The sequence below is a fragment of the Vigna unguiculata genome, chromosome 6, assembly GCF_004118075.2.
Source record: "Vigna unguiculata cultivar IT97K-499-35 chromosome 6, ASM411807v1, whole genome shotgun sequence".
Taxonomy (NCBI): Eukaryota; Viridiplantae; Streptophyta; class Magnoliopsida; order Fabales; family Fabaceae; genus Vigna; species Vigna unguiculata.
The window spans coordinates 29104331-29131496 of record NC_040284.1 but is presented as its reverse complement, the minus strand read 5'-3'; the positions used below and the strand labels follow the sequence as shown (position 1 = coordinate 29131496).

General features: G+C 28.9%; 2 protein-coding genes and 1 long non-coding RNA gene across 3 annotated transcripts; all 3 read left to right on the top strand.

The window, feature by feature from the left end:
* Positions 1 to 187: 187 nt before the first annotated feature.
* LOC114187125 (beta-amyrin synthase-like) lies at positions 188 to 6064 on the top strand. The gene is made up of 16 exons (XM_028075258.1): positions 188 to 602; positions 808 to 993; positions 1271 to 1360; positions 1479 to 1676; positions 1764 to 1848; positions 1958 to 2124; positions 2283 to 2471; positions 2565 to 2678; positions 2760 to 2879; positions 3230 to 3352; positions 3463 to 3561; positions 4860 to 4916; positions 5001 to 5369; positions 5468 to 5548; positions 5639 to 5722; positions 5812 to 6064. The coding sequence occupies exons 1-16, from the start codon at positions 402 to 404 to the stop codon at positions 5932 to 5934; spliced, it is 2286 nt and encodes a 761-aa protein (XP_027931059.1). The 5' UTR covers positions 188 to 401; the 3' UTR covers positions 5935 to 6064.
* A 4002-nt stretch (positions 6065 to 10066) lies between these two features.
* Positions 10067 to 14406, top strand: LOC114187130. Its single transcript, XR_003605194.1, has 2 exons — positions 10067 to 10151; positions 12921 to 14406. It is a non-coding gene; the product is annotated as an uncharacterized LOC114187130 (long non-coding RNA).
* Positions 14407 to 20156: 5750 nt separating this feature from the next.
* Positions 20157 to 27166, top strand: LOC114187122 (beta-amyrin synthase-like). Its single transcript, XM_028075255.1, has 16 exons — positions 20157 to 20400; positions 20517 to 20702; positions 21597 to 21686; positions 21869 to 22066; positions 22154 to 22238; positions 22348 to 22514; positions 22891 to 23079; positions 23172 to 23285; positions 23369 to 23488; positions 25359 to 25481; positions 25586 to 25684; positions 25916 to 25972; positions 26058 to 26426; positions 26521 to 26601; positions 26692 to 26775; positions 26867 to 27166. The coding sequence occupies exons 1-16, from the start codon at positions 20200 to 20202 to the stop codon at positions 26987 to 26989; spliced, it is 2286 nt and encodes a 761-aa protein (XP_027931056.1). The 5' UTR covers positions 20157 to 20199; the 3' UTR covers positions 26990 to 27166.

Genomic DNA, 27166 nt, shown 5'->3' with positions numbered 1-27166 from the left:
CTACACGTACATAAATACATAAATAGACAGAGTGTAAACAACTTATCCTTTACTACTTCATCGTCATCATCGGGTTCTTTCTTGCTACTACTTTTTGTTCTATTTAAAAACTGATTTTTTTTATTATATTTGATTAATAAGCACAACAAGTGAAGTAGTCTGTATCAACCATATATTTTGAACATGGTTGTGGGAGGAATTAAAACACATGATGTATCATCTAATTATCAGTTTGTCATGCAGTCACAATTATAACTTCCACACATATTATTTGGTCCTTATATTTTTTTAAGTTGTAGTTTTGTTTGGATCAATTTTTCTAGACTTGTTAGAAGACAAATAAATGAGACTTAAAGTATATATATAATTATGTGGCAGAAGCAACTAAGGTTATTAAGAAAATGTGGAGGTTGAAGATAGCAGATGGAGGGAAGAGTCCATACATATTCAGCACAAACAACTTTGCAGGAAGACAAATATGGGAGTTTGATTCTGAAGCAGGAACTGATGAAGAACGAGCCCAGGTTGAAGAAGCTCGTCTACACTTCTATCAAAATCGCTTTCATCGCAAGGCATGTGGCGATCGACTTTGGCGTTTTCAGGTACTTCTTCTTTCTTATCCTCAACAAAACCTCAATGTTCAGATGCATTAATGATTATTGATATGACTTTTAAATAATAATTATCAAACTCCCGATTATTTTATATGACATTTGTGATTGGATGATAGTAGGAAAACAGTATTATTTTGAAAAGGAAAGTATGAATGAAATAAATAATATAATTATATGTTCCATTTTTGTACAGATTTTGAGGGAGAAAGACTTCAAACAAATAATAAACAAAGTGAAGATAGAAGAAGATGAAGAAATTACATGGGAGAAGGCTACTCAGACCATAAAGAGAGCCTCTCATTACCTGTCGGCACTGCAAACTAGTGATGGCCATTGGCCTGCTCACCTTGGGGGTTGTCAATTTTTCATTCCTATATTGGTAACTTCAACTTATTCTAAATATATCATATACACTTTTTAATATTAACATTTATTTTAAATTGATTATCAAGTTTTACAAACTTAATCAGGAAGTTAATTTTGATCAAAAATCTCAAATCAAAGTCATTTAAAAGGATGATTGAATTTGGTGGTTTCAAAATTATAATTTTGAAGAAATGATAGGATTTGGTTTTCTCAATATCTTAGTATAACAAATCGAAATTTACAAATTTCTGTACACAAAATCACTTTTCAATGTGCCTCAAACGTTGCAGATCATTTCCGTCTACAGTACAGGGAATCTTGATTCTGTAATTCCAGAAGAGCATCGTAAAGAAATTCTCCGTTACTTGTATAATCATCAGGTACACTTTCAAGTTGATGTTGAAGAAAGAAATCAATACATGTTATTTATCACCTTTTGCTTTTCAATTTGTTAAAATTATATTTAAATTATTTATAACTTATTTAAATCATTGGAAGAACGAAGATGGAGGGTGGGGATTACACATAGAGGGTGGAAGCACGATGTATTGTACGGCACTGAATTACGTAACTCTGAGAATTCTTGGAGAAGGAGCGAATGGAGGTGATAAGAGCGCTTGCGCTAAGGCCAGAAAGTGGATTCATGATCATGGTACCATTACACTTATGCCTTCATGGGGAAAGTTTTGGCTTTCGGTATGCATGCTTTCCTATTCTTTCAACACACAAATCAACAAATGTAAGTTTTTGTGTTTAATTCAAAAAATGTTATTATTGTTGCAGGTTCTTGGTATTGTTGATTGGAGTGGATGCAACCCATTGCCCCCTGAATTTTGGATACTCCCTACTTTTCTCCCCATGCATCCTGGTTAAATATTTCTTTTTTATTTTTCCACTATTTAAGAAATATGACTACTTAAATCAATATTAAAACGAGTATTATTGTATCTTATTTTCGCCTTAATTAAATAATGCAGCTAAAATGTGGTATTATTGTCGGCATGTATACATGCCCATGTCATATATATATGGGAAAAGATTCGTGTGTCCAGTCACACCATTAATCACAAATTTGAGAGAAGAACTCTTTACTGAACCTTATGATGAAAGTACTTGGAAGAAAGCACGTCACAAGTGTGCAAAGGTAATAAATATTTTATAATCCTTTGATTATATTGTAAAATGCGTAGGTAATTAATTCAAAAAAAAAATGATTTTACAATTGTGAAAGAAAATATACATCAACACATAATCTAAACTCTTGACAAAAAGGGTAAATGTTGTTTTACATATACATGACAGGAAGATCTGTATTATCCGCATCACTGGATACAAGATCTAATATGGGACAGTGCATATTTTTTGACTGAACCACTTCTCACACGCTGGCCTTTCAATAAGATCAGAGAAAAGGCACTTGAAGTTGCAATAAAAGGTATTCACTACGAAGATGAAAATACTCGATACATACATGGTGGGTGCATCAACAAGGTAATCATCATAATTTGAAAGCATGAATATTATTTATAGTATGCACAAATCGAAATTTTTAGTTTTTGTGCACTTCATGTTTGTGTTTGGTAGTCTGCATCGTTGCTTGCTTGTTGGGTAGACGATCCAAATGGGGATTCCTTTAAGAAGCATCTTGCAAGGGTCCCAGATTATTTATGGCTTTCAGAGGATGGAATGTGTGTACAGGTATAAATACATCTCAGTTAATATCATCTTAATTATTTTTAATCTCTGAATATACGATAACCATAGAAGATGATAACTTAGGGAATTAATACCCAATGTTGGGATGTTGGTTTCACGGTTCAAGCTCTTCTGGCTACTGGTCTAATTGATGATATTGGTCCCACACTTGAAAAAGCACATGATTTTATCAAGAAATCTCAGGTGAGTATATCGTTAAATTACAACTTTTGCTTTTTATATAAACATACAAAAGAAATCTTACGTGATCTAAATAATGAAGTTCAATATAACAAATTATTTTGGATTGACAATTGTCCTTCAGATAATTACTTATAAGCAACTAAATAATGAAGTTTAATAACTAATTACTTTTTTAAAAAAATTAACTACTTATAAGCAACTAAATAATGAATTTAAATTTCACATTAAACAAAAATAAAAGATTTGAAGAAAACATAAAAAAACTTACAAAATTACCATTTGAACCCGTCAATAGGAAATATTGATTAGTTTTATTAGGCAATAAATGAATTGATATTGTAATATTATAGGTAGCAGAAAACCGCTCAGGAGATTTCAAGAGTATGTTTCATCACATTTCTAAAGGGGCATGGACATTGGCTGAAAGAGACCATGGATTACAAGTTTCTGACGGCACTGCAGAATGTCTCAAGGTAATATTTAACTACTTTGGCTGCAAAACATTTTTATTTGTTGAGAAACTTCCGGAATAACAACATATGTATGTTATATAGTTCTAACTAATTAATCATCCATGTTTCAGTGTTGTTTACTTTTATCAATGTTGCCGGAAGAGATTGTGGGAGAAAAATTGGAACCTGAAAAGTTATATGAGCCCGTCAATTTTATATTGTCACTTCAGGTGAGTATTATAAGATTAAGGTTACACTATTTAATTTTTTAAATAATTTGGTAAACAATGGTATATGGTCTTAATTTTTGTGAAAATGGTATATGGATCTGGATTCGTTCTTTTAAAAATTAGGTGTAGGGACAAGTCGTGTTTTTGTTTCTGATATCAGGAAATGAAGTCGTGGAATCAGATTAGGATTTCTGTGTGAATGTTAAGGTCGCACAAGTGAACCGTGACTTTAATTAATATTAATTACACTTAATTAAAGTAATGAAGCAGTATATGACTACGGTACAAGTTTTTTATATACATATTTAAATAAACAAAAAAAGTTAAAATACTAAAATAAAAAGGAAGTGATAGAATGGAAATAAAAGAGTATATGTTAAGTACGAGTTTTAAACAAATAGAAAAATATTGAAAAAATTTAGAGACAAGATTTTTGCATAAAAAGTTATATATGAAAGTTGTTATCATTTGAACCATTTCGGTGCATATTTTTTTTTTTTTAAAAAAAAAAAATTTAACCAAATTCATCATACGAATACGAATGCACAACTTCATTTCAATCGTAATATCAAAGTTTTCTAATCCTAGCACGATTTCGGTGTATCTTTATTTTTAAATATAGCACGATTTAGTTAATATTAATTAAAATCGCAGTTGACTTACACAATTTTAACATTCACACAGAAGTCGTTATGTGGATTATGATTTCATTTCTTTACAACAAAATTGTGTCCAATAAACACGATTAATCCTTAAACGTAATTTTCATAAAAATGAACTCTTATCCATAATTTTGAAAGGTTATTGACCGAGATTGGTAAAATACCCGAGCGAGTAAGTAATCCATCTCTACATAATTTAAAACATAAAATGCTTATTATCGAAAGTAAAACGATTTCTGTTTCTTTTGTTACTATAAAGCAAGTTATTTTATTTTTGTTTATCATATAAATCTTAAATTTACTCTCACCGGTTTTTTTTTTTTATCTCAAGAGTTTTCTTTTACTTTAAAAAACATTAAATTTAATTTTATACTTCGTCTATTTGAGTTCGACATGCTCTTAAATAATTACTTAAAAAATATTATTTTTCTTTTCAAAATCTTAGTAATTGTACTCTAATATATTGAATTGCAACACAACGTTAGGTTCTTTGCATTTAAATTTTAATTGTCTTGATTATTCCCATGTTTTTTCTGTAATTTAAAATTTTAAATAATTTTCCTTTATTGAAGTTTCCACTCATTTAAATTGCTTGTATATTGTTTTTTTACGAAACTACAAGTTCGATTACTGCAGAGCAAGAATGGAGGTGTAACAGTGTGGGAGCCAGCATTAGGTCAAAAGTGGTTGGAAGTAAGTATGAATCGATGAATTCTACAATGTGTGTAAATTTGTTTGCTGATGTTGATTTCATTATTTTTTTTTTATTAATTTTAGAATCTGAATCCGGCGGAATTTCTTGCTGATATAGTAATTGAGCACGAGCATATTGAATGTACTGGAACAACAATTCAGGCTTTAGTATTGTTCAAAAAACTATATCCAAAGCACAAAAAGGAAGAGATAGATAATTTCATTATGAAAGCAACACAGTACATTGAAGATCAACAATTACCAAATGGAAGTTGGCATGCGGACTGGGGAGTTTGCTTCACTTACACTTCCTGGTTCGCACTCGGAGCTTTAGCCGCTGCTGGAAACACTTACTCTAACTGTGTTGCCATTTGTAAAGCTGTGAAATTTCTACTCTCGATACAGAATGATGATGGTGGCTGGGGAGAAAGTTATCTTTCATGTTCAATGAAGGTTTGTAATTAAACCACTATTATTTATGATCACAATTTCCATTAGCTTAAATGTCATTAATTATAAATATTAATGATGAATGCATATGTGCGATGAAGACGTACGTGGGTCTTGAAGGGAATCGATCGCATGTTGTTCAAACAGCGTGGGCTCTAATGGCTTTAATTAATGGCGGACAGGTACTCTTCTCATTTGCATCTGCTGGATTTCAACATCTCTAATGCCTTTAAGTGTTGTTGTTATTCGTTTTCTGAATTTGGCATATGTAGGCTGAGAGAGATCCAACACCTCTTCATCGTGCTGCAAAGTTACTCATTAATTCTCAGTTAGAAGATGGTGATTGGCCCCAACAAGTACCTCTCAAATCTCTATCTTTTGAATTATGAATCTTAGTTATTGCACCAAAATTGTTTAATGTTTGTGTGTGACTTAATTGTGGCAGGAGGCCGTGGGGGCGTACAAGAGTAGTTGCGTGCTTCATTACCCATTTTATAGAAATTATTTTCCGATATGGGCCTTGAGTGAATACCGTAATAATGTTTTAGTGCATTCCACTTCTGTTTAGATTGAAAAGGTGTAAGCTCTAGAAGACAATGCCATATCCATAAAAAACCCTGAAAATAAAATCAAAGTTGGTGATCAACTTTGATAACTTTATTTCTGTTATAGTTTTGTAATTCTGGAACAAATATTTTGTGTTAAACAACTTAAATAAATGGTCAGAAATTATTCCTCTTGTAAACAATTATTAGAAATCAATCATCATCTTAATGGGATCCACAATCATAGGAATCTACACAATCATAGGAATTTTCCGATTATAGGCTAAGACTTCTCTTGCGAAAACATTTTATTTGGCAGTGGACAAAGAAGGAAATTTGTGATCTGAAATAACTAAAGACCTCGTTAATTGCTCCTTTTGGTACTCCTCTTTCAATATTCTAACTCATAATAGTTTTATCAAAAATGGAGTAAGTACTACCTTGTTCAATTACTCAAAGTTCAGTCAATTCAGCCACTGCTCAAACAAAATAATCAACAAAAGATTATCAACCTGTCTCAGATTCATAAATTCAATCAAGTACCAAAATCATAAACAATCAATAACACAAGATCAAACCTTTAGCTTCCCTTACTTGTTACACAGCTTAAACAGCTCTAAAAACACCAAAACATTTTTAATTCCACAAAATGTTTTATCTACACATAAAAGCATCACGAAAACGATGGAAACATACCATTACGATCAGTAATCAGCAAAAACTCATATAAAAGACTAAAACGAGACATGCAAGTGAAAAAAATCTCACAAGAAAAATGTCTTAAACTTAACTTACGCGAACAGAAAAACTGATCGGTCCAACTTGAAGAGTTCTGCGAGAATCAATCTCACGGACAAGAACTCCTTGAAAGAAAGTTAGAAAACTCTAGAAAATGATTTCTAAAAAGAGATTGTGTATTTTAAAATTATGAGTCTCATTATTAAAATCATTATCAATGTCATTTTTTTCACAATTTTAAACTGAATTTAGTGTATATAATTTTATACTTATTCATATTTATAAACATATAAATAGTTATATAGAACAATATCTATTAAAAGTAGAGGAGTTTAGTTTAAAACAAGGACGTTTGCTCCTTTTTTTTCGAAATGTATAAGTGATTTTTTTAATTTTAATATATTTGATATTTTTAAAATTCTAATTCATATATTTTAATTTTCAAAATATATGTTCAAAATCTTTTTGGTGTATATTAATAATATAATTACATAGTTATATAAAAGCATGTGATTGAGCTTATGGTGGAGCCCATAGTTAAACATCTTTTGATGAATTAATCTATTGTCGTGTGGTCTGTTGCTCAATCGGTTGCTCGGTCACAGCCTGAGCCAACGATGATTAATCATGACAGTATTTGTGTTATGAATAAATTTTATATAATTAAGAATATAGATGTTTTTATTGGTAGTACGTTAATAGAGTCTAATTTCTTAACTAATATGTCTTCTTTGGATGATATTATACTCATTGTCGATAGTTTGCATGGGTTACAAGATTTAGATTCACCTAATTTCAAGATAGTTCTTAATTCTTTGACATCTAAGAAACTCAATTTTGTGGAGAAATAGGAATTAGGTTCTAAATAAGCTAATATGTTTGATGACATAATAGATTTAAATTCTGAGGTTGATGAACCATTTCAATCTACAAGAAAATTTGACAGAGTATATCTAAAAAAATTAATACTAAATCTTCTAAAACAAAGAATTTTAAAGAAGACTAATGAGTTTTGAAGGCATTTTTTAGAATGTGAAACGATTAACTAATGAAAAATCTAAAAATCTCTTAATATGCGGAGAAGTTTGATTAATAAGCTTTAATTTATTGTTAATATTCACTTAATTTTTTTGATGATAAGTATTCTTTGCTTGTGTGTGCCATGCATTTTTATCATAAATGTGTTATGGTCCTCATTTTTTTTCTTTAATCAAATACTAAAATTTAATTAAATTTACAATAAAACCTAATTCAGGAAAGTGAATAAATAATAAGACTAAATAATGAAACTATTAAATTATTTAAATTACATGTTTCACCCTAAGAAAATGTCTTATTTTCAATAACTTTTAGTGATTAAAAGTTTTAATCACTATAGTGATCAATATCAATTTATAAAATAAAAAATTATTGGTTACTAAAATAGTTACTATTATGAATAAGAAATTAGAATTGATCAATGATTAATTTGAGATAGACTAAGTTAGAAATTAATGTTTTGTGGCCAATTTTCTTTGGTAGATAACAATTAATTAGTCTCAAATTAATTACTTGCTAATTTAACGACCAATGATTTTTTGTTCATAATAGTAATTATTTTAGTAACTAATTTTTTTTATTTTATACATTAGCATCTAAATTGATCACTATAGTGACTAACAACTTTTTATTACTAAAGTTGGTAGTTAACGATACATCTTCTTGTAGTGTTTCAAGCTAGTAACAATTGAAGTAAAATTTGGAAGAATTATGTTTGCTACTATATTCTTTTTCAAATAATTTTTAATTTGATATTTTTAAATGGATGGATTTAATATTAAAGTTTTGAAATTATGTGATTTTAGACTTTCATTATAATTAAGTTTTTGTTATTAATTAATATCGTCTGTTGACTTGATTGAATTACACATATAATTGATATAATTGTATTTATAAATAGAATCTTTCAATGGAATCATGATAAGACACACATTAAATTGTTCCAAAAATTCTCATCTCTATTCTTTCTTTTTAATTTATAAAAGTTTTATATTAATAAAACAACTTATTAACATAAAAATAATAAAGTGGCTAAATTTGTAAAATACATAATATTTTTATTTTAAATTTAATATTTAATAACAACTTTTTATTATTATAGAAATATTATAACAAGTCATTAATTTGACAGTTGTAAACGTACATAAATACATAAAAACAGAGATATCGTGCCATTATTCTCTATCACATTATTATAGAAATAATATAGCAAGTCATTATTTGACGGTTGTAAATGTCCATAAATACATAAACAGAGGGATATCGTGCCATTATATTATATTACTATAGAAGGGATAGAATTAAATCATCAAGAGTGAACAATGAAATATTAGTCCTTCACCAGCTACTTCTTCTTGTTGAATTTAAAAACAGAATGTTTTCATTACATTTATGTTGTATTTGGATTGTGGTGTGAATTTGGGGGAGTAAAATTGCGTTGTTTGAATTAATTTGCAGGTTAAGATGAGATTTTTTGGAATAAAAGAAAGATTATATGATTTGAATGGATATGAGTGGAAAGTTTACGAAAATTTATATATGATGTGATCTATAAAATTTAATAAATTATAATTTTTAAAAGAATAAATTGTAAGATTACCATTTTATCTTTCAATGTAAATAGAAGAAATGATATTCAAATAAAATAAAAAATGTTATTTAAAACTACAAAAATATAATTTATTTAAATTATAATTAATAACTGAAAATAATTATTATTATTTTTAATTATAACTTGAAATAATTTATAATTTAGACTATTTAATTTTAACTTCATATTTATTTAAATATATTTTATTTTAGAGAATTAATTTTTTTTAAGAATATATTTATTTGAATAATAATAATATTATTATAATTATATAATACTAATTATTATAATAATTAAAATTATTATATATATATAATAATATACCATATTATCGATATTCATATAATTAATATATAATTATTATACATATTTTATTATATAATATTAATTATTATAATAATTATAATTATTGTTATTATTAGTGTATATATATATTTATTATTATTATTATTATATATATATATATATATATATTATTATATATATATTATAATAAATATAAGTAAATTAAATTGTTAAAAGTGAGGGACAATAAATTAATTTTAATAAGATGATCTGTCTTTTCCTGCACTTCTTTTCATTTTAGAGTGTCAAATTTTGTAACTTGCGTGCAAATTTACACTCTCAAATCAACAAAAACAAACAAGCAATCAAACATGTTTTCAAGTCATTTTTAATTGGCATGAACAATACTCATGTGAATACAAACAAGTAGTGCCACCCATTGAACCTCCATAAATAGACAAATCATCCCACCCCATTAGATTACATTAACGTAAAGGGATAATTCTGAATCAATTTCTTAGCTCTTCAACACATTAAGAGTGAACAACTAAGGATTTTATCCTTCACCTCTTCATCATCTTTGCTCAGGTTTTTTCTTCTACCTCTATTGTATTTAAAAACTGTACTCTTTTTTTTTTTATCATTTTTTATGTTGGAAGGAGTAAAATCACATGATGATCTAATTATCATTTTGTCATGCACTCACGCTCACAACTTCCACACATATTTTTGCTCTCATATTGTCGAAGTTTGTTTAGATGAGTTTTTCTAGACTTGTAAGAAGACATAATAAATGAGTTTTTACTTTAGAAGGATTTGTTGTTTAACTTTTTTTTCATTTATTCTGTGTGGATTGAAAATGTGGCATCCCACATTCAAATCTAGGCAAGATTTGTTATGACTGGTAACTTTGATTAATTGTAATTAGGTTTCAAATGACTTTGTAAGAGATATTTATATGATGAAACTATAAATGTAATAATTACACTTAGAAGGTTGCTAATGAAGGAGGAGAAGAAAGATTCCATCAAACTTATCTTTACAGTAAAGTTGTCATGTTATAATTATAGTAAGGTAAATAAAAAAAATTATTACTTTGTTATAATTGTATTTTATGTAAGTTTGAACACTTTAAACGCAATTCATCTGATCATGTTACGAAGTTCTCCAATTCGGTAGACGAAGTTCTCCAATTCAGTAGACGAAATATCTCAGACAAAATCTTTCATTATCTAACACATAATTTGTGTTGCTTAAAATAAAAAACGTGTATAATAAAATATTTAAATGAATTAAAAATAATGTGGTTAAAATATTGTATTAAAAATTAATTATAAATTTGAGATGTTGTAGTATTATAAATATTAATCATATTAATATTAATACCTATCACATTAAAGGATTTAAAAAAAAAAATAGTGATATTATTTACTTTTTTTTCTTTAGTTTGATTCTCAGTTCAATTGAATCCTTTTCTTTTTCTTTAAATATAACATTTTCACATGTAGGAATTCATGTTGTTTGTTTTATCATATGAAATATATAAAATACATGTTGCATAAATTAAAATTGTTAATATTTATTTATTAACAAATTTATAATTAATTTTTTGAAAAGTACCCTTAAAAAAGGTTTAGTTATTACATGAAAAAACATATTTATAAAATAAATAAATTTAATGTAAAATTAATTTATTTAACATTTAAATAGAATGCTTAATTAGAAACATTTAATATTAAAATTTGTTATAATTATGTAAACATCCACACTCGTATTTATAATAAGATTTGTTATATGACGGTGATTTTTTTTTTTTAATTTGAACTCTGATTTTGTAATTTACTTAATGAAAGTATAAGTATTCCATTCTTCCATGATACACTACTAGAAATTTTTATTTGTATGAGATTTTTCTTGCAAATTTGTAAGAAAAAATTTGTTAAATTTGTATGACAGGTAATTTCTTTGTAGGTAATTATTTCCTATAAAATTATAAAATTTGTAAGTATTTTTTATAAAATTTGTTGCGAAAAGTGTTTTATACAAAATATTTTGTAATAAAATTAGTAGCAGTTCCTTCCAAATTTTTTTTTACAATAAAATTTGTAAGTATTTTCTATAAAAAAAATTTCAAAACAAAATTGACAGGAAATATAAGTGTTTTTAGTAGTGATATATTGTAAACAACATAATTTTTTAATCTTTATAATTAATTATACTTGGAAGGTTGTTTGTGTAGAAAAAGAAGAAAATGTATACATTCAAATTTATTACATTAAACTTGTTGTATCATCATGAATAGTATCTAAGGTAAAAATAATTCTCCATACTTTGTTCTTTTGTAGAATAAATCAAATTTACGAAGAAAAGGGTTTGAGTGCATAATTTACTTTGTTCGTCTATAGTACACACTTTTTTATTTAGGTTAAATATGTTTTTGTCCCTCAAGTTTCAGCGAAATTTAAAATTAGTCCCCCATCAAAACTTTTGATCAATTTAGTCCTTCATCTTTCAAAATGCGTGGATTTAGTCCTTTTAATCAAATTTTGTTAAGTTTATCTGACGTTTTAAGCGCATTTCATGATAGTATTTAAGTTAACATTGAAGCAAAAATGTGTCAAACATGGTAAATAATTTAAATACTATCATGAAATGCACTTGAAACGTCAGATAAACTTAACAAAATTTGGTTAAAAGGACTAAATCCACGCACTTTGAAAGATGAAGAACTAAATTGGTATAAAGTTTTTATGAGGGACTAATTCCAAAATTCACTGAAACTTGAGGAACCAAAAACATATTTAAACCTTTTTTATTTAAACTATTCAGATCATTTCACTTGTTAACGAACATTCTACCATTCTTTATGTTAGTTTTAGTTTTTTCTAATGCAATTCGCATGATTATGTTTGAACACACTTAATTTCATCCGGATAGAAAATAAGAAGTAAAATTAACTTGTAAAATAAGATATATGTTTATTAATTTGAGAAAAAAATATATGTATTTATTTATTTTTATATTATTTCATTTCATTTTATCTTTCTTTAATTTTAAATTTATTTGATTTTGGAAAAATGAAATGAAAATTTCTGATATTAACCTACCTTCCCTCTCCTTATCGGTGGTGCAACTAACAATCGCCAACCATGCATGTTACTATGTGCAACCATGCATGTTACTATGCACGTTACTGGTCTATACACCCTGTGGTCTTTAGACGGTCCCTTCACATGGTCTTAAGCTGAGAGGCTGGAAAAAAAGTTAACAAAAGGAGAGATACCAACTTGTTTTCGCAGAATGTTTTTTTCATCCCTTGCTTTCTTTCTCTGATTACACTCATCACCAATCTCACAGAAATTAAACATTATAAAGAAGCACATCCAGGACGAAGGTGTAGAAACAACAAAGTCGAAGATACTTCAGCACACCACAAAGGGAGCTCCAAGAAGCAAGTAAAGCACCTTGAACACTTAAATGAGCATGATGTAGCTGTATGCTGGGCTTCGTTGTATTTCATCTTCAATACTTACTGAATACTAGAACATGATGTAATTGTTTTGTGTGTAGGGTTTGCTGCATTTCATCTATTTGGGTCATGATTCAGATATGTTAGATATGTTGTATACTTGTTGCAATTGTGTGTTGGATTTGCTGCATTTCATCTATTTGGATCATGATTCAAATATGTCATGTTGTTACTCCATGGCTTTGCCATATCCATTTTCTTATCTTCGTTTTTCCTCTTCATTCTTCATCTCCCATCACCGTAACATAACCCCTGTCCCTGTACTTCCGAAATTTCCTCTCCAACCACTCATCAGACACACAACTCCATCCCCGCTACTCAACATCACACCGAACCAGAAATCCCAACCAGCTTCAACACCTCGTCTTCATCAAGACCCAAACTGCCTAGCACTCATTCCTCACCTCCATTGCCATTCATCACCGCCTAAGCACCATCCATCTCTGCACTCTCACTCCCTCTGCTTCACTCATCATCACCTTCACCTGCACGTTCCGCCTGCGAAAAATAACAAAACCAGCACGCACAACACACTCCTCCTCACCACAGATACCATCCATCAACCAACACACATTCAATTTCTCCATCTCTGTTACATCCAAATTCAAAGAGCAACGCAGAACGAGATCCCACCAGTGAGAGTGTTTTCTTGGAACAAAAATCATAACACACAAAACACCAAATCGCAACCAGTCGAAAATAAAATTGAGGAGGAGAAAATCGCCGGCGGATGCCGCCGGAGAGTCCGAGAGGGCGCGGAACGGCGACGGTGCATACTGCTGTTCCCGATCCGGCGCGCGACGGTTGGAGGCTTGGGGAAGAGAAGATGCTCCGCGTGAAAGAAAAGAAGGAGTGCCATCGTCGACGTCGGTGGCGTTTTTGGTTGGCAGCGCCGGCGCTGACCTCGGTTGGTCGAAGCGGAGCCGGAGAGGCAAATTGCGGATGGCGCCGTTGGTCTCGTCGTGAAAAACGGTGACGCGGCGACGTTGGCGAGTCCTCTGGTGGTCGCCGGCGACTCTGCTGGGGCGAGTGATGCGCCGCTCCGTGAGTTAGGGGTAAGGGGGAAGATACCCACGAAGGAGGAAGATCGATCGGGAAGAAGGATCATGATTCTTGACGGTGCTTCTCCCTACACCCCGAACCCTTTCTTCTGTACTTCTAAAAGTATTTTTAATTTCCGTTTTGACCTCACAAAAAGTAAAATTAACAGAGAGAGAAAAAAAGTATGCTGTGAATATCAACATTCACAAGATAATCAGATATCCGTTGAAATTGTACAGTAGATATTCACATTTATAATGCATTTTTTAATTATTTTCGGTTTTTATTTTTTTTAATGAAAACGTATTTAAATAAATAAAAAATAATAATCAAATCATTATATTAATTTTTAAACATATTATACAATTTTTACTAGAATTTATGGATCATAAATTTTATAAAAAAAATTACATATGAAAAAAAAAGAAAAAAGTATGTTGTGGATGTCCATATCCGCAACATAAATTGACATCCCTTGAATTTATATTGTGGATGTCGACATCCACAATGCATTTTTTAATTACCCTGTTTTTAATTTTTTTTTAATTAAAACATACTCAAATAAATGAAAAAAAATTATCAAATCAATATATTAATCTTTATACATATTATATAATTTTTACTGGAATTTGTGGATCACAAATTTTATCCAAAAAAATTACATATGAAAAAGAAAAAAAAAAAGTATGTTGCGGATGTTGACATCCGCAACATAACCTGACATCCGTTAAAATTGTATTGCAGATGTTGACATCCGCAATGCATTTTGTTAATTACCCCCATTTTTTAATTTTTTCTAATGAAAACATATTCAAATAAATGTTTAAAAAATTATCAAACCACCATGTTAATCTTTATACATATTATACACTTTTTACTGGAATTTATGAATCATAAATTTTATAAAAAAAAAATTACATATGAAAAGAAAAAAAATGTTTGTTGCGGATGTCGACATCCACAACATAACCTAACATCCATTGAAGGTGTTGGAGGTGCAGGCTCGCAAAAGTAAAAAGCAAAGTAATAGTAGCAGCAGTAAATTTTTTTAATTTTGTTCAACGACCAAGGTAGGTAAAACTAGATAAGGATAAAAGAGTAATTTTTGGGGTACCGGAAAAAGGTTGGAAGTGCATGGAGAAGCCCCTTGTCGAAGAAGAGAGTGAGTCAGGCTTACCAACATCTGATCTCTCGCTCCCCTTTATTCTTAGGGTTTTCTTTCTGCACCCCCAATATTTCTTCTACAACTCCAAACTTTTCTTAAAATCCAAAACTGTCCTTTTACTATTTTAAAATGGGTCTTGCTAACTAGTGTCGGGCATTGGTTAAGGATAGTTAATATACACGAAATTCTACAAAAGTACATAGTTAAGTGTGATATTAATTAAAATCTGACCTAACAATTATTAATGCAATTTTATTTTAATTAAAAGACAAAAATACCTATAAGTGTTGTACATATGTGTTTAATATTTTATTTAATATTCATTAATATTTTGTTTAATATTCATTAATACACATTAATGATTCCTTAACCAGTGTCCTAAGGGCACTGGTTAGCATTCTCCTGTCTTGCTAACCAGTGGGCACTAGTTAAGGATAGTTAATATACACGAAATTCTACAAAAGTACATAGTTAAGTGTGATATTAATTAAAATCTGACCTAATAATTATTAATGCAATTTTATTTTAATTAAAAGACAAAAATACCCATAAGTGTTGTACATATGTGTTTAATATTTTATTTAATATTCATTAATATTTTGTTTAATATTCATTAATACACATTAATGATTCCTTAACCAGTGTCCTAAGGGCACTGGTTAGCATTCTCCTGTCTTGCTAACCAATGGGCACTAGTTAAAGATAGTTAATATACACGAAATTCTACAAAAGTACATAGTTAAGTGTGATATTAATTAAAATCTGACATAACAATTATTAATCCAATTTTATTTTAATTAAAAGACAAAAATACCCATAAGTGTTGTACATATGTGTTTAATATTTTATTTAATATTCATTAATATTTTGTTTAATATTCATTAATACACATTAATGATTCCTTAACCAGTGCCCTAAGGGCACTGGTTAGCTTTCTCCTTTTAAAATTTTAAATCAATCAATCTCTATTTCTCTCTCCTATTTAATGTCTCACTTTGTTTTGACTAAACCCTAGCCGCCGCTCAACCCCCAGTCTCTCATCTGCCCCACTCTCCTTTCTAACGTGCCTCACTCCTCCTCTCTAAGGTGCCCCACTCCTCTCTATTTTTTGTCCGCTCTCCCTCTTCCCTTCACCATTCTTTCCATTAACAGGTAAGGTATACATACCCCCTATTGTATATTTTAATTTTTTTAATTCTTTTGATTGTTTCTGTCATGTTTGCTTTGGTGCATCATATATAGTCATTTTTTTATTGACCGGAAGTCGACTTCCGTGATTGAGAATGAGATGTGACTTCCGTAAGAGAGTATTACAATTTTGAATAATTTTAATTAATTTTATTATGAGTTAATATAAATTAAAATAATTATAATTTAAAATAATTATAATTTAGAGTAATTAAAATTTTAGTTATTAACGACTTTGAATAATTTTAATTTTAATTAATTTTGTTATTGAGTAAATATAAATTTAAATAATTATAATTTTAAATAATTATAATTTAGAATAATTAAAATTTTTGTTATTTATGATTTTCAATAATTTTAATTTTAATTAATTTTATTATTGAGTAAATATAAATTTAAATAATTATAATTTTGAATAATTAAAATTTTAGTTATTTACGATTTTGAATAATTTAAATTTTAATTAATTTTATTATTGAGTAAATATAATTTTAAATAATTATAATTTTGAATAATTAAAATTTTGGTTATTTACGATTTTGAATAATTTTAATTTTAATTAATTTTATTATTGAGTAAATATAATTTTAATTAATTATAATTTTCAATAATTATAATTTTAAATAATTATAATTTTAAATATTTATAACTTTGAATAATTAAAATATTAGTTATTTACAATTTTGAATAATTTAAATTTTAATTAATTTTATTATTGAGTAAGTATAATTTTAAAAAATTATAATTTAGAATAATTAAAATTTTAGTTATTTACGAGAATAATTTTAATTTTAATTAACTTTATTATTGAGTAAATATAATTTTAAATAATTATAATTTTGAATAATTTAAATTTAGTTATTTACGATTTTGAATAATTTTAATTTTAATTAATTTTATTATTGAGTAAATATAATTTTAAATAATTGAACAAATTTATTTGAAATTTATTTTAATATTAATTTGATTTAATTTAATTAATTAAAATATTAATTAATTTTATTTATAATTAATTATAATTTTGAATAATAATAATAATAATAAATTATAATTTTGAATATTAATAATTTTAAATAATTATTATTTTGAAAAATTATAATTATTATTTATAATTTTGGATTATTCTAATTAATTATATTGTTTGAATAATTTTACTTTTAATTACAGGGCTAGGACAAGTTGTTTATATCTCTTGTTAAAAATATTTGATCAGTCGTAAAATTATTTTTATAGTCTCCATCACTTATCTCATTTATAAAACATTTATAAAATAAGAGAAATCAAGGGAAATCGTCCATCTTAGATAACTGTAACCACCTATAATCTAACATTATCAATACCACTTATTACAAAATAAAATAAATATAAAAAAATTAAAATATTCCCCACACAATTAAATAAATAAATAAATAAATAAAACATACATAAACACTCAACCATAAAAAAAATAAAAAAAATAACATTAAATCAATAAAAAATAAAAATATTCATTCAAAAATATAAAACAAACACACAATAAATAAATAAATAAATAATAAATAAATAAATAAATAGTAAACTTAAACAAATAATAATTAAAACACACAAAAATATAACAATAAAAAATATATAAACAAAAAATAAATATTCATGTAAATAAAAACTAAATAAATAATATAAATAAATAATAAATAAAACATAAGTTATTATTCCAACCCTAACAAATTTATAAATTACAAAATAAAACTAAATTAAAATATCACTTAGTCATCTACGGAAGTGGAAAAGTGGAAAAAAAGAAAAAAGAAAGCTTAGTCTAAAAGCATCTACACAGAAGTGAAAAAAAAAAGAAAAAGAAAGCTTAGTATAAAAATATTTACGGAAGTGGAAAAGTGAAAAAAAAGAAGAAGAAAGCATAGTAGAAAATAGAAAGCATCGGAAGTGGAAAAAGTAAAAAATAAGAGAAACCACCTTACTACGGAAGTGGAAAAAATATATTCACCACAAAAAAAGCTACTTACCAAAAAAAAATACTCTTCGGAACTCGACTTCCGTTACGAAAAATTCACTTAAAGACCGGAAGTCCACTTTCGTAACACTAAAAATTTTTTACCGTTTTAATCATACACTTCCGGAAGTCAACTTCTGTTTCCAACATACATTTCCAAAAGTCGACTTCCGTATAAGGTAAAAAATAATTTGACTTCCGTATAATTTCACTTGTCTTTCGGAAGTCAACTTCCGTTTTACATATACACTTCCGGAAGTCGACTTCCATATATGGAAAAAATAACTTGACTTCTGCACAAGTTCACTTCTCGGAAGTTTCCACTTCCGTATATAAAAATGACTTTCGTAAAATGTAACATGAAATATTAAAAACGCAGCTCAGTTTTTTCTTATTTTTTCCACCTATAACATTTACCTCAGACATAAACTTATCAAATATAAACTTATATTCTAATGCGCGTACCTTTTTCTGAGAAGAAATGAAGCAAATGATGAAATACGAGTGAACTCTCGACTGAAAAATTCACACCTCAACCACCATCAAAATTTTTTCTTTTGCAATGAAAGTGAAAAGGTGAAAGTGAAAGAATTGCAATTTAAGTGAAATTGAAAGAAGAGGGGGTGCATGGTATATAAAACACTACTGATAATTAATTCAGATAGTCAACTAACTTTGCCATTTCATAATTGTTTAATTATTACGTTTACTTAATTAATTTTTTTTATTTATTTAATTTTCCAAAGACATAAATAAAAGAGCATGAATATTTGAAGGTGCAAAAGAAATATTGGGGGGTGCAGAAGAAACTCCCTTATTCTTTACACTCCTTCTATTTTTTTTATTGGACCCGATGACAGGTTCCTCGTGGAATTTCTTCCTACATATTCAAAATTTATTCTCTACCTCCAAATATATTTTAAATTTCAAAATACTTTTGATTTTTTAACTAAGTAATATAAAAAGTGAATTGAATTTCAATTCAGTTAACTTACAAATTAAACAAGTTTAACAAATTTGAGTTTTTTTTAAAAGTGAATTGAATTGAATTCAATTAATCTACAAATTAAACGGGTTTGAGTGAAGTTGAAAGTGGATTGACTTATTAAAACTACCGATATTTTTTTACAATCTTTTTAGAATTTTTGTATTATAATTATTTATTATTTTTAATTATATAAATCTATAATTACATATTTTTAAATTTTAAAATTTTATTCAATAATATTTAATAGTTTAAATACTTAATTAATTTATTTGTTAATAATTATATATATCAATATATATATATATATATACATTTTAATATATTTATATATATATATATATATATATATTAACATTTGATTATTATTTTTATAATTATATTTTAAGAATACGAAAAAATTACGCTGTCTGCACTGCAAACTAGTGATGGTCATTGGCCTGCTCACCTTGTGGTTGTCAATTTTTCACTCAATTTTAAAAACATAATGACGAAACTTTCATGGAAAACTCAAATCAAAGCCATCAAAGGATATTGACTTTGTTGGCTTTAAAAATTAATTTGAAGATATGATCCGATCCATTTTATCACGATCTAGATATTAAAAAAATGAAGTCCACCCTTAATATTTTGCACGTTGTGATTTTGTTTGGATTAGTTTTGCGTGACTTATGAGAAAATAAATGAGACTTAAAGTATACATATATTTATGACACAGAAACAACTAAGGTTATTAAGAAAATGTGGAGGTTGAAGATAGCAGATGGAGGGAAGAGTCCATACATATTCAGCACAAACAACTTTGCAGGAAGACAAATATGGGAGTTTGATTCTGAAGCAGGAACTGATGAAGAACGAGCCCAGGTTGAAGAAGCTCGTCTACACTTCTATCAAAATCGCTTTCAGCGCAAGGCATGTGGCGATCGACTTTGGCGTTTTCAGGTACTTCTTCTTTCTTATCCTCAACAAAACCTTGTTATTCAGATGCATTAAAGATCATTGATATGACTTTTAAGATGCATAAATAATATAAAACTTTATGTTCCATTTATGTACAGGTTTTGAGGGAAAAAGAATTCAAACAAAGAATAAGAAAAGTGAAGATAGAAGAAGATGAGGAAATTACATGGGAGAAGGCTACTCATACCATAAAGAGAGCCTCTCATTACCTCTCGGCACTGCAAACTAGTGATGGCCATTGGCCTGCTCACCTTGGGGGTTGTCAATTTTTCACTCCCATCATGGTAAATTCAACTTATTTAAAATGTTCCTTAATATGAAAATTTATCGTAAATTGGTTATTAAGAACAAGTCCACACTCATTTCAAGTGCTCCGACATTAAGTTCATATTTCGTTTAAAGTTGTTTTTGAAGAAGGAAAATTTTTGAATGAACAATTTCGTGACCACATTAAAAAATCACATAAAATTATTTGATAATTATTTTTGATTCATGATTTGTAATCCGATTGACCATTTTGTAAAAAATAACAGAAGGATGAAGAATGCATATTTAACTTGATTTAACTAATCCAATAATAAATAAGAGAAATCATTAAACTCACTCATATTAATATTAAAGTTGATAACACTTTATAATAATTTGAAAATATTATTAGGTTGATCAACTTCAACTTTATTCATACCAATTTAAATTTACTATCATCGAATTCAATAGCATGCTCCTATAAAATGATCTCATTCATGATTTGTTAAACTCTTCTAAAATTTATTATATGACTCACTATTTTGAATATTTACTTTATGTTTTTTATTTAAATTAATTTTTTTAATATATATATAATATGAATAAAATAAAATAACAAGTTCTTTTTTATAATATTATCTTATGTATCATATATCTTATATTTTTATAATCATAAAAATTCTGAACACCAATAATATTTAATATTATAATTATATGATCCATAATATTTCATATTATAATTATACGATTCTTAAAATTTGGAAAGTTCAAATCTCGATTAAATTCTTGTCAAACTCTTCGTATCGGTATACATATTTAAACATAACGTGCTGTACTTTTTATTGATTTTTTCAATATCTTAGTCTAACAAATGAAAATTGACAAAATTCTATATATTATATTACTTTTTTTATTTGCATCAAACATCGCAGATCATCTCCATCTACAGTACAGGACATCTTGATTCTGTAATTTCAGAAGAACATCGTAAGGAAATTCTCCGTTTCCTGTATAATCATCAGGTACACTTGTTCAACTTCAATATACCAAATTTAACTTCATGTTGAAGAAAGAAAACAATACATGCTGTTTTTCACCTTTTGCTTTTCCATTTGTTAAAATGATTATATCTTTAAATTATACATAACTCATGAAATTTGAAAGTTCGTTCTTAATATATACGAATTTTGGTAACCATGGGAAGAATGAAGATGGAGGGTGGGGATTACACATAGAGGGTGGAAGCACGATGTATTGTACGGCACTGAATTACGTAACTCTGAGAATTCTTGGAGAAGGAGCGAATGGAGGTGATAAGAACGCTTGCGCTAAGGCCAGAAAGTGGATTCATGATCATGGTACCATTACACTTATGCCTTCATGGGGAAAGTTTTGGCTTTCGGTATGCATGCTTTCCTATTCTTTCAACACACAAATCAACAAATGTAAGTTTTTGTGTTTAATTCAAAAAATGTTATTATTGTTGCAGGTTCTTGGTATTGTTGATTGGAGTGGATGCAACCCATTGCCCCCTGAATTTTGGATACTCCCTACTTTTCTCCCCATGCATCCTGGTTAAATATTTCTTTTTTATTTTTCCACTATTTAAGAAATATGACTACTTAAATCAATATTAAAACGAGTATTATTGTATCTTATTTTCGCCTTAATTAAATAATGCAGCTAAAATGTGGTATTATTGTCGGCATGTATACATGCCCATGTCATATATATATGGGAAAAGATTCGTGTGTCCAGTCACACCTCTAATCACAAATTTGAGACAAGAACTCTTTACTGAACCTTATGATGAAAAGACTTGGATAAAAGCTCGTCACAAATGTGCAAAGGTAATGAATATTTTGTCACTAGTGGAAATATTCATGTTTAATTTATACAAATAATTATAATTCTTTTGATTAAATTGTAAAATGCGTATTCAAGCGAAGTTTAAAAAAAAATGTTGAATTTCTCAAATGGTCAAAAAAAGTGACAACCTAATCTGAAAGTTGCAGATCTAATGAATCTTTACGCATGACAAACATTCCCTCCCCTAAAAAATGTTGTACACAAATCCTTTATTCCTTTACTCATATAACACTCGTTACAAACGATGTTATTTATTGATTTTTCAAAAAAAAAAATTAAAATTATGAAAGAAAATACATCAACACATAATGTGAGTGTGAGAAAAAGGATAATTATGTTGTTTTACATACATGACAGGAAGATCTGTATTATCCGCATCACTGGATACAAGATCTGATATGGGACACTGCTTATGTATTGACTGAGCCACTTCTCACACGCTGGCCTTTCAATAAGATAAGAGAAAAGGCACTTGAAGTTGCAATAAAAGGTATTCACTACGAAGATGAAAATACTCGATACATACATGGTGGGTGTATCAACAAGGTATTCATCATAATTTGAAAGCATATATATTATTTATAGTATGCACCAATCGGAACTTTTAGTTTTGGTGACTTCATGTTTGTGTTTGGTAGTCTGGATCTTTGCTTGCTTGTTGGGTAGACGATCCAAATGGAGATTCCTTTAAGAAGCATCTTGCAAGGGTCGCAGATTATTTATGGCTTTCAGAAGATGGAATGTGTGTACAGGTATATAAATACATCTTAATTATTTTTAATCTCTGATAATAGAAGATGATAACTTAAATAATGTAATTGTCTAAATAATGTAGGGAATAAATACCCAAAGCTGGGATGTTGGTTTCGCCGTTCAAGCTCTTCTCGCTACTGGTCTAATTGATGATCTTGGTCCTACACTTGAAAAAGCACATGATTTTATCAAGAAATCCCAGGTGAGTATATCATTAAATTAAGATTTGACTTCTTAAACATACAAAAGAACTCTTACCTGAATTAATTTCTACAAAATATATAATTCATATAACAATTTATTTTGGATGGATACTTATCCTTCACATAAATACTAATAAGGAACTAAGTAATGAAGTTTAATAACTAATTACTTTTTTAGTGAAATAATTAACTACTTATATTATTTAGAAAGTGAGTTTATAGTTCACATTAAACAAAAATAAAAAAATTGAATAATGTTAGTGAAAAACCAACACGGCAAGTGCACCGGTCGCACATAACAAGTAATAAGTATTTTATCGTTCTCTCCCAAGGGACTTGTGCAACGCATGACAACTCTCGCAATTCACGACTCAATTAGACACAAAGTTCACACAAACACAATGAAAACTCTTTTTGTATTTTATGATACAGTTGGTGTGCAACAAGAAATTAACATAGTGTATTTACAATTTGTCAAGATTAGACTTCAACCATTTTATTCTCATGCATTCTAAATTATCCCAATTTCATATTCATGTTAAAATCAATTCAAAATAATACTCAAATCCTATTCCTAGAGCCTTTGAGCCTATGATTACTCATCAAGTTTCAATTCCTTGAATCCTCAACAAGTGAAATCATGCATTAGTTTCAAGAATCTAAGATTACTAATGAACCAAGTTCTATTCCTAGATACAAGCATCCATTAGGTATTTAATTTTAAATCTAGATTCTAAAGATGTTTCCCAACACCTCAAGAATCACAAATCAAGCATGGGAACAATCCACATCAAACATTAAGCATGAAAATCAAATACTAACATGAATTGGAAAAGCATATAAATTAACAACACAATTTTACACAACAATTCAATGTTTTACAACTAATCTCAACAAATAGAAATTGTTCTCCATGGTGGAGAACCTAGGGTTTTACAAAATTGAAGAATAGGGAAGAAATTGGAACCATAAAGTAGAAACAATCCCTCTCCTAAGATTCTTGAATACTGCTCATGGTTCAATTGCGCCTCCCATTCGTATCTCCGTCTTCAATTTCGTAGCCCTTCATCCTATCAAACCCAAAAGGAGTAAAACCTCCATGGATGAAGAAGGAGACTCAAGAAGGAGAAGGGAAAGTTTCCCAACACCCCTAATAGCCTCCAAGAGTCTCTCCCAAGCACCCAAGGTGTTTCTATTCGTAAAAAATGAGGAATCCCCTAATACTCTCATAGAAACATGATTAAATAACCATATTCGCGTATTGGGGTCGATATTCTCGCCCAGCGGCTTCACACTCGCCCAGCGAGGCCTAAAATCGACGTTCTCGGACATGCAACTCGTTGGGCGAGCCATATTTTCGCCCAACGACTCAAATACTGCAGTTCTGGTCTGTCATTTTCGCCCAGCGAGCTACCAACTCGCCCAGCTAGTGACCCTGGCGCCCAATGGTCATTTTTTGGCCTTCCAAGGTTGGTCCAAGGCAGTATATACATATAGGTGAGTCCTTTCTCGATGTTTGCAGTGCTGGACTTGATCTCGGTGCCCCTCGACATGGGTATTTGTGTAAAAGTAAATCTTTCATGTCCAATCATGCTTCCTTGAGTTTCAGCTTGTTTTCCTCCACCAGAATTGCTTCTTATTGTTTTATTTCACACACTCATAATAGAGATTAAAAGTAAAAAAACATAAAACAACTAAAATACGAAACAATGCAAAAACAACATAAACTAGAGAATTAAACAAGATAAAAATTAGGTAGGAGTTGATTTTATTCACAAAACTTAACACTAATAAAAAGTAAAAAACAATGTTATCAAATAACACGTAAAAAAACTCGCAAATAAATGAATTGAAATTGTAAAATTATAGGTAGTGGAAAACCGTTCAGGAGATTTCGAGAGTATGTTTCATCACATTTCTAAAGGGGCATGGACCTTAGCTGATAGAGACCACGGATTACAAATTTCTGACGGCACTGCAGAATGTCTCAAGGTATTTAACTGCTTAGCTTACAAACATTTTTATTTGTTAAAAATTTCATAAATAAAACATGTATACGTCACATGGTTTTAACTAACCAATCACCGATGTTTCAGTGTTGTTTACTTTTATCGATGTTGCCACAAGAGATTGTGGGAAAAAATTTGGAACCTGAAAGGATGTATGACTCGGTCAATTTTATATTGCAACTTCAGGTGAGTATTGTAAAATTTGTGGTAGCACACTTCTCAATTTCACAAGATTTATTTGGCAATCAATGGTCTGTCGTCTTAATCTTTGTTTACATCACACGTCCTTGGAGTGCTAAAATTATGCACATTTTTTCTGTAATTTGTTTTAATATTTTTCCTTTATTGAAGTTTCCACACATTTAAATTGGTTAAATATGATTTTATTTACGAAACTACAAGTTTTGGTTACTGTAGAGCAAAAATGGAGGTTTATCTGTGTGGGAGTCTGCAAAAGCTCAAAAGTGGTTGGAAGTAAGTTTGAATTGATGATTCTACAATGTTGTATAAATTTGTTTGCTGATGTTCATCTCATTATTTTTTGTTTATTAATTTGTAGAATCTGAATCCGGCGGAATTTCTTTCTGACATAGTAATCGAGCACGAGTATGTTGAGGGTACTGGATCAGCAATTCAGGCTTTAGTATTGTTCAAAAAACTATATCCAAATCACAGAAGGGAAGAAATAGAGAAGTTCATTGTGAAAGCAACACAGTACATTGAAGATCAACAATTACCAAATGGAAGTTGGCATGGGAACTGGGGAGTTTGCTTCACTTACAGTTCCTGGTTCGCACTCGGAGCTTTAGCTGCTGCCGGAAACACTTACACTAACTGCGCCGCCATTCGTAAAGCTGTCAAATTTCTACTCTCAATACAGAATGAGGATGGTGGGTGGGGAGAAAGTTATCTTTCTTGTCCGATGAAGGTTTGCAAATAAACCACATAATCTATGATTATAATTTCCATTAGCTTAAATGTCATTAATTATAAATATTAATGAATGCATATGTGCGATGAAGACGTACGTGGGTCTTGAAGGGAATCGATCGCATGTTGTTCAAACAGCGTGGGCTCTAATGGCTTTAATTAATGGCGGACAGGTACTCTTCTCATTTGCATCTGCTGGATTTCAACATCTCTAATGCCTTTAAGTGTTGTTGTTATTCGTTTTCTGAATTTGGCATATGTAGGCTGAGAGAGATCCAACACCTCTTCACCGTGCTGCAAAATTACTCATTAATTCTCAGTTAGAAGATGGTGACTGGCCCCAACAAGTACCTCTCAAATCTCTATCCTTTAAACTATCTTAGTTAATATCATTGCACCAAAATTGTTTAATGTTTGTGTGTGACTTAATTGTGGCAGGAGGCGTTGGGGATGTACAAGAGTAGTTGCTTGATTCATTATGCATTCTACAGAAATGTTTTTCCGCTGTTGGCTTTGAGTGAATATCGTACCAATGTTTCAGTCAATTCCACTTCTGTTTAACTGGAGAAGTTGTAAGCTCAAGAACACAATGCCATACCCATAAAAACAATTTGGCAAATAAAATCAAAGTTGGTGACAATCTTTAATAACTTTCTTTCTAGTATGGTTATGTAATTCTGGAACAAATATTTTGCATTAAATATTACAACAATAAAGAGCCTGTTATATGTTTTCTTA

What these genes read in the sequence shown, in the direction of transcription:
- LOC114187122 (XM_028075255.1), top strand. Translation starts at nt 20,200, where the DNA reads ATGTGGAGGTTGAAGATAGCAGATGGAGGGAAGAGTCCATACATATTC. An exon ending in AAGATGGAATGTGTGTACAG is followed by an intron (nt 23,286 to 23,368) that starts GTATATAAATAC and finishes TAAATAATGTAG; the next exon opens with GGAATAAATACCCAAAGCTG. An exon ending in GCACTGCAGAATGTCTCAAG is followed by an intron (nt 25,482 to 25,585) that starts GTATTTAACTGC and finishes CCGATGTTTCAG; the next exon opens with TGTTGTTTACTTTTATCGAT.
- LOC114187125 (XM_028075258.1), top strand. Translation starts at nt 402, where the DNA reads ATGTGGAGGTTGAAGATAGCAGATGGAGGGAAGAGTCCATACATATTC. An exon ending in ATCGACTTTGGCGTTTTCAG is followed by an intron (nt 603 to 807) that starts GTACTTCTTCTT and finishes ATTTTTGTACAG; the next exon opens with ATTTTGAGGGAGAAAGACTT. An exon ending in ATTTTATCAAGAAATCTCAG is followed by an intron (nt 2,880 to 3,229) that starts GTGAGTATATCG and finishes GTAATATTATAG; the next exon opens with GTAGCAGAAAACCGCTCAGG.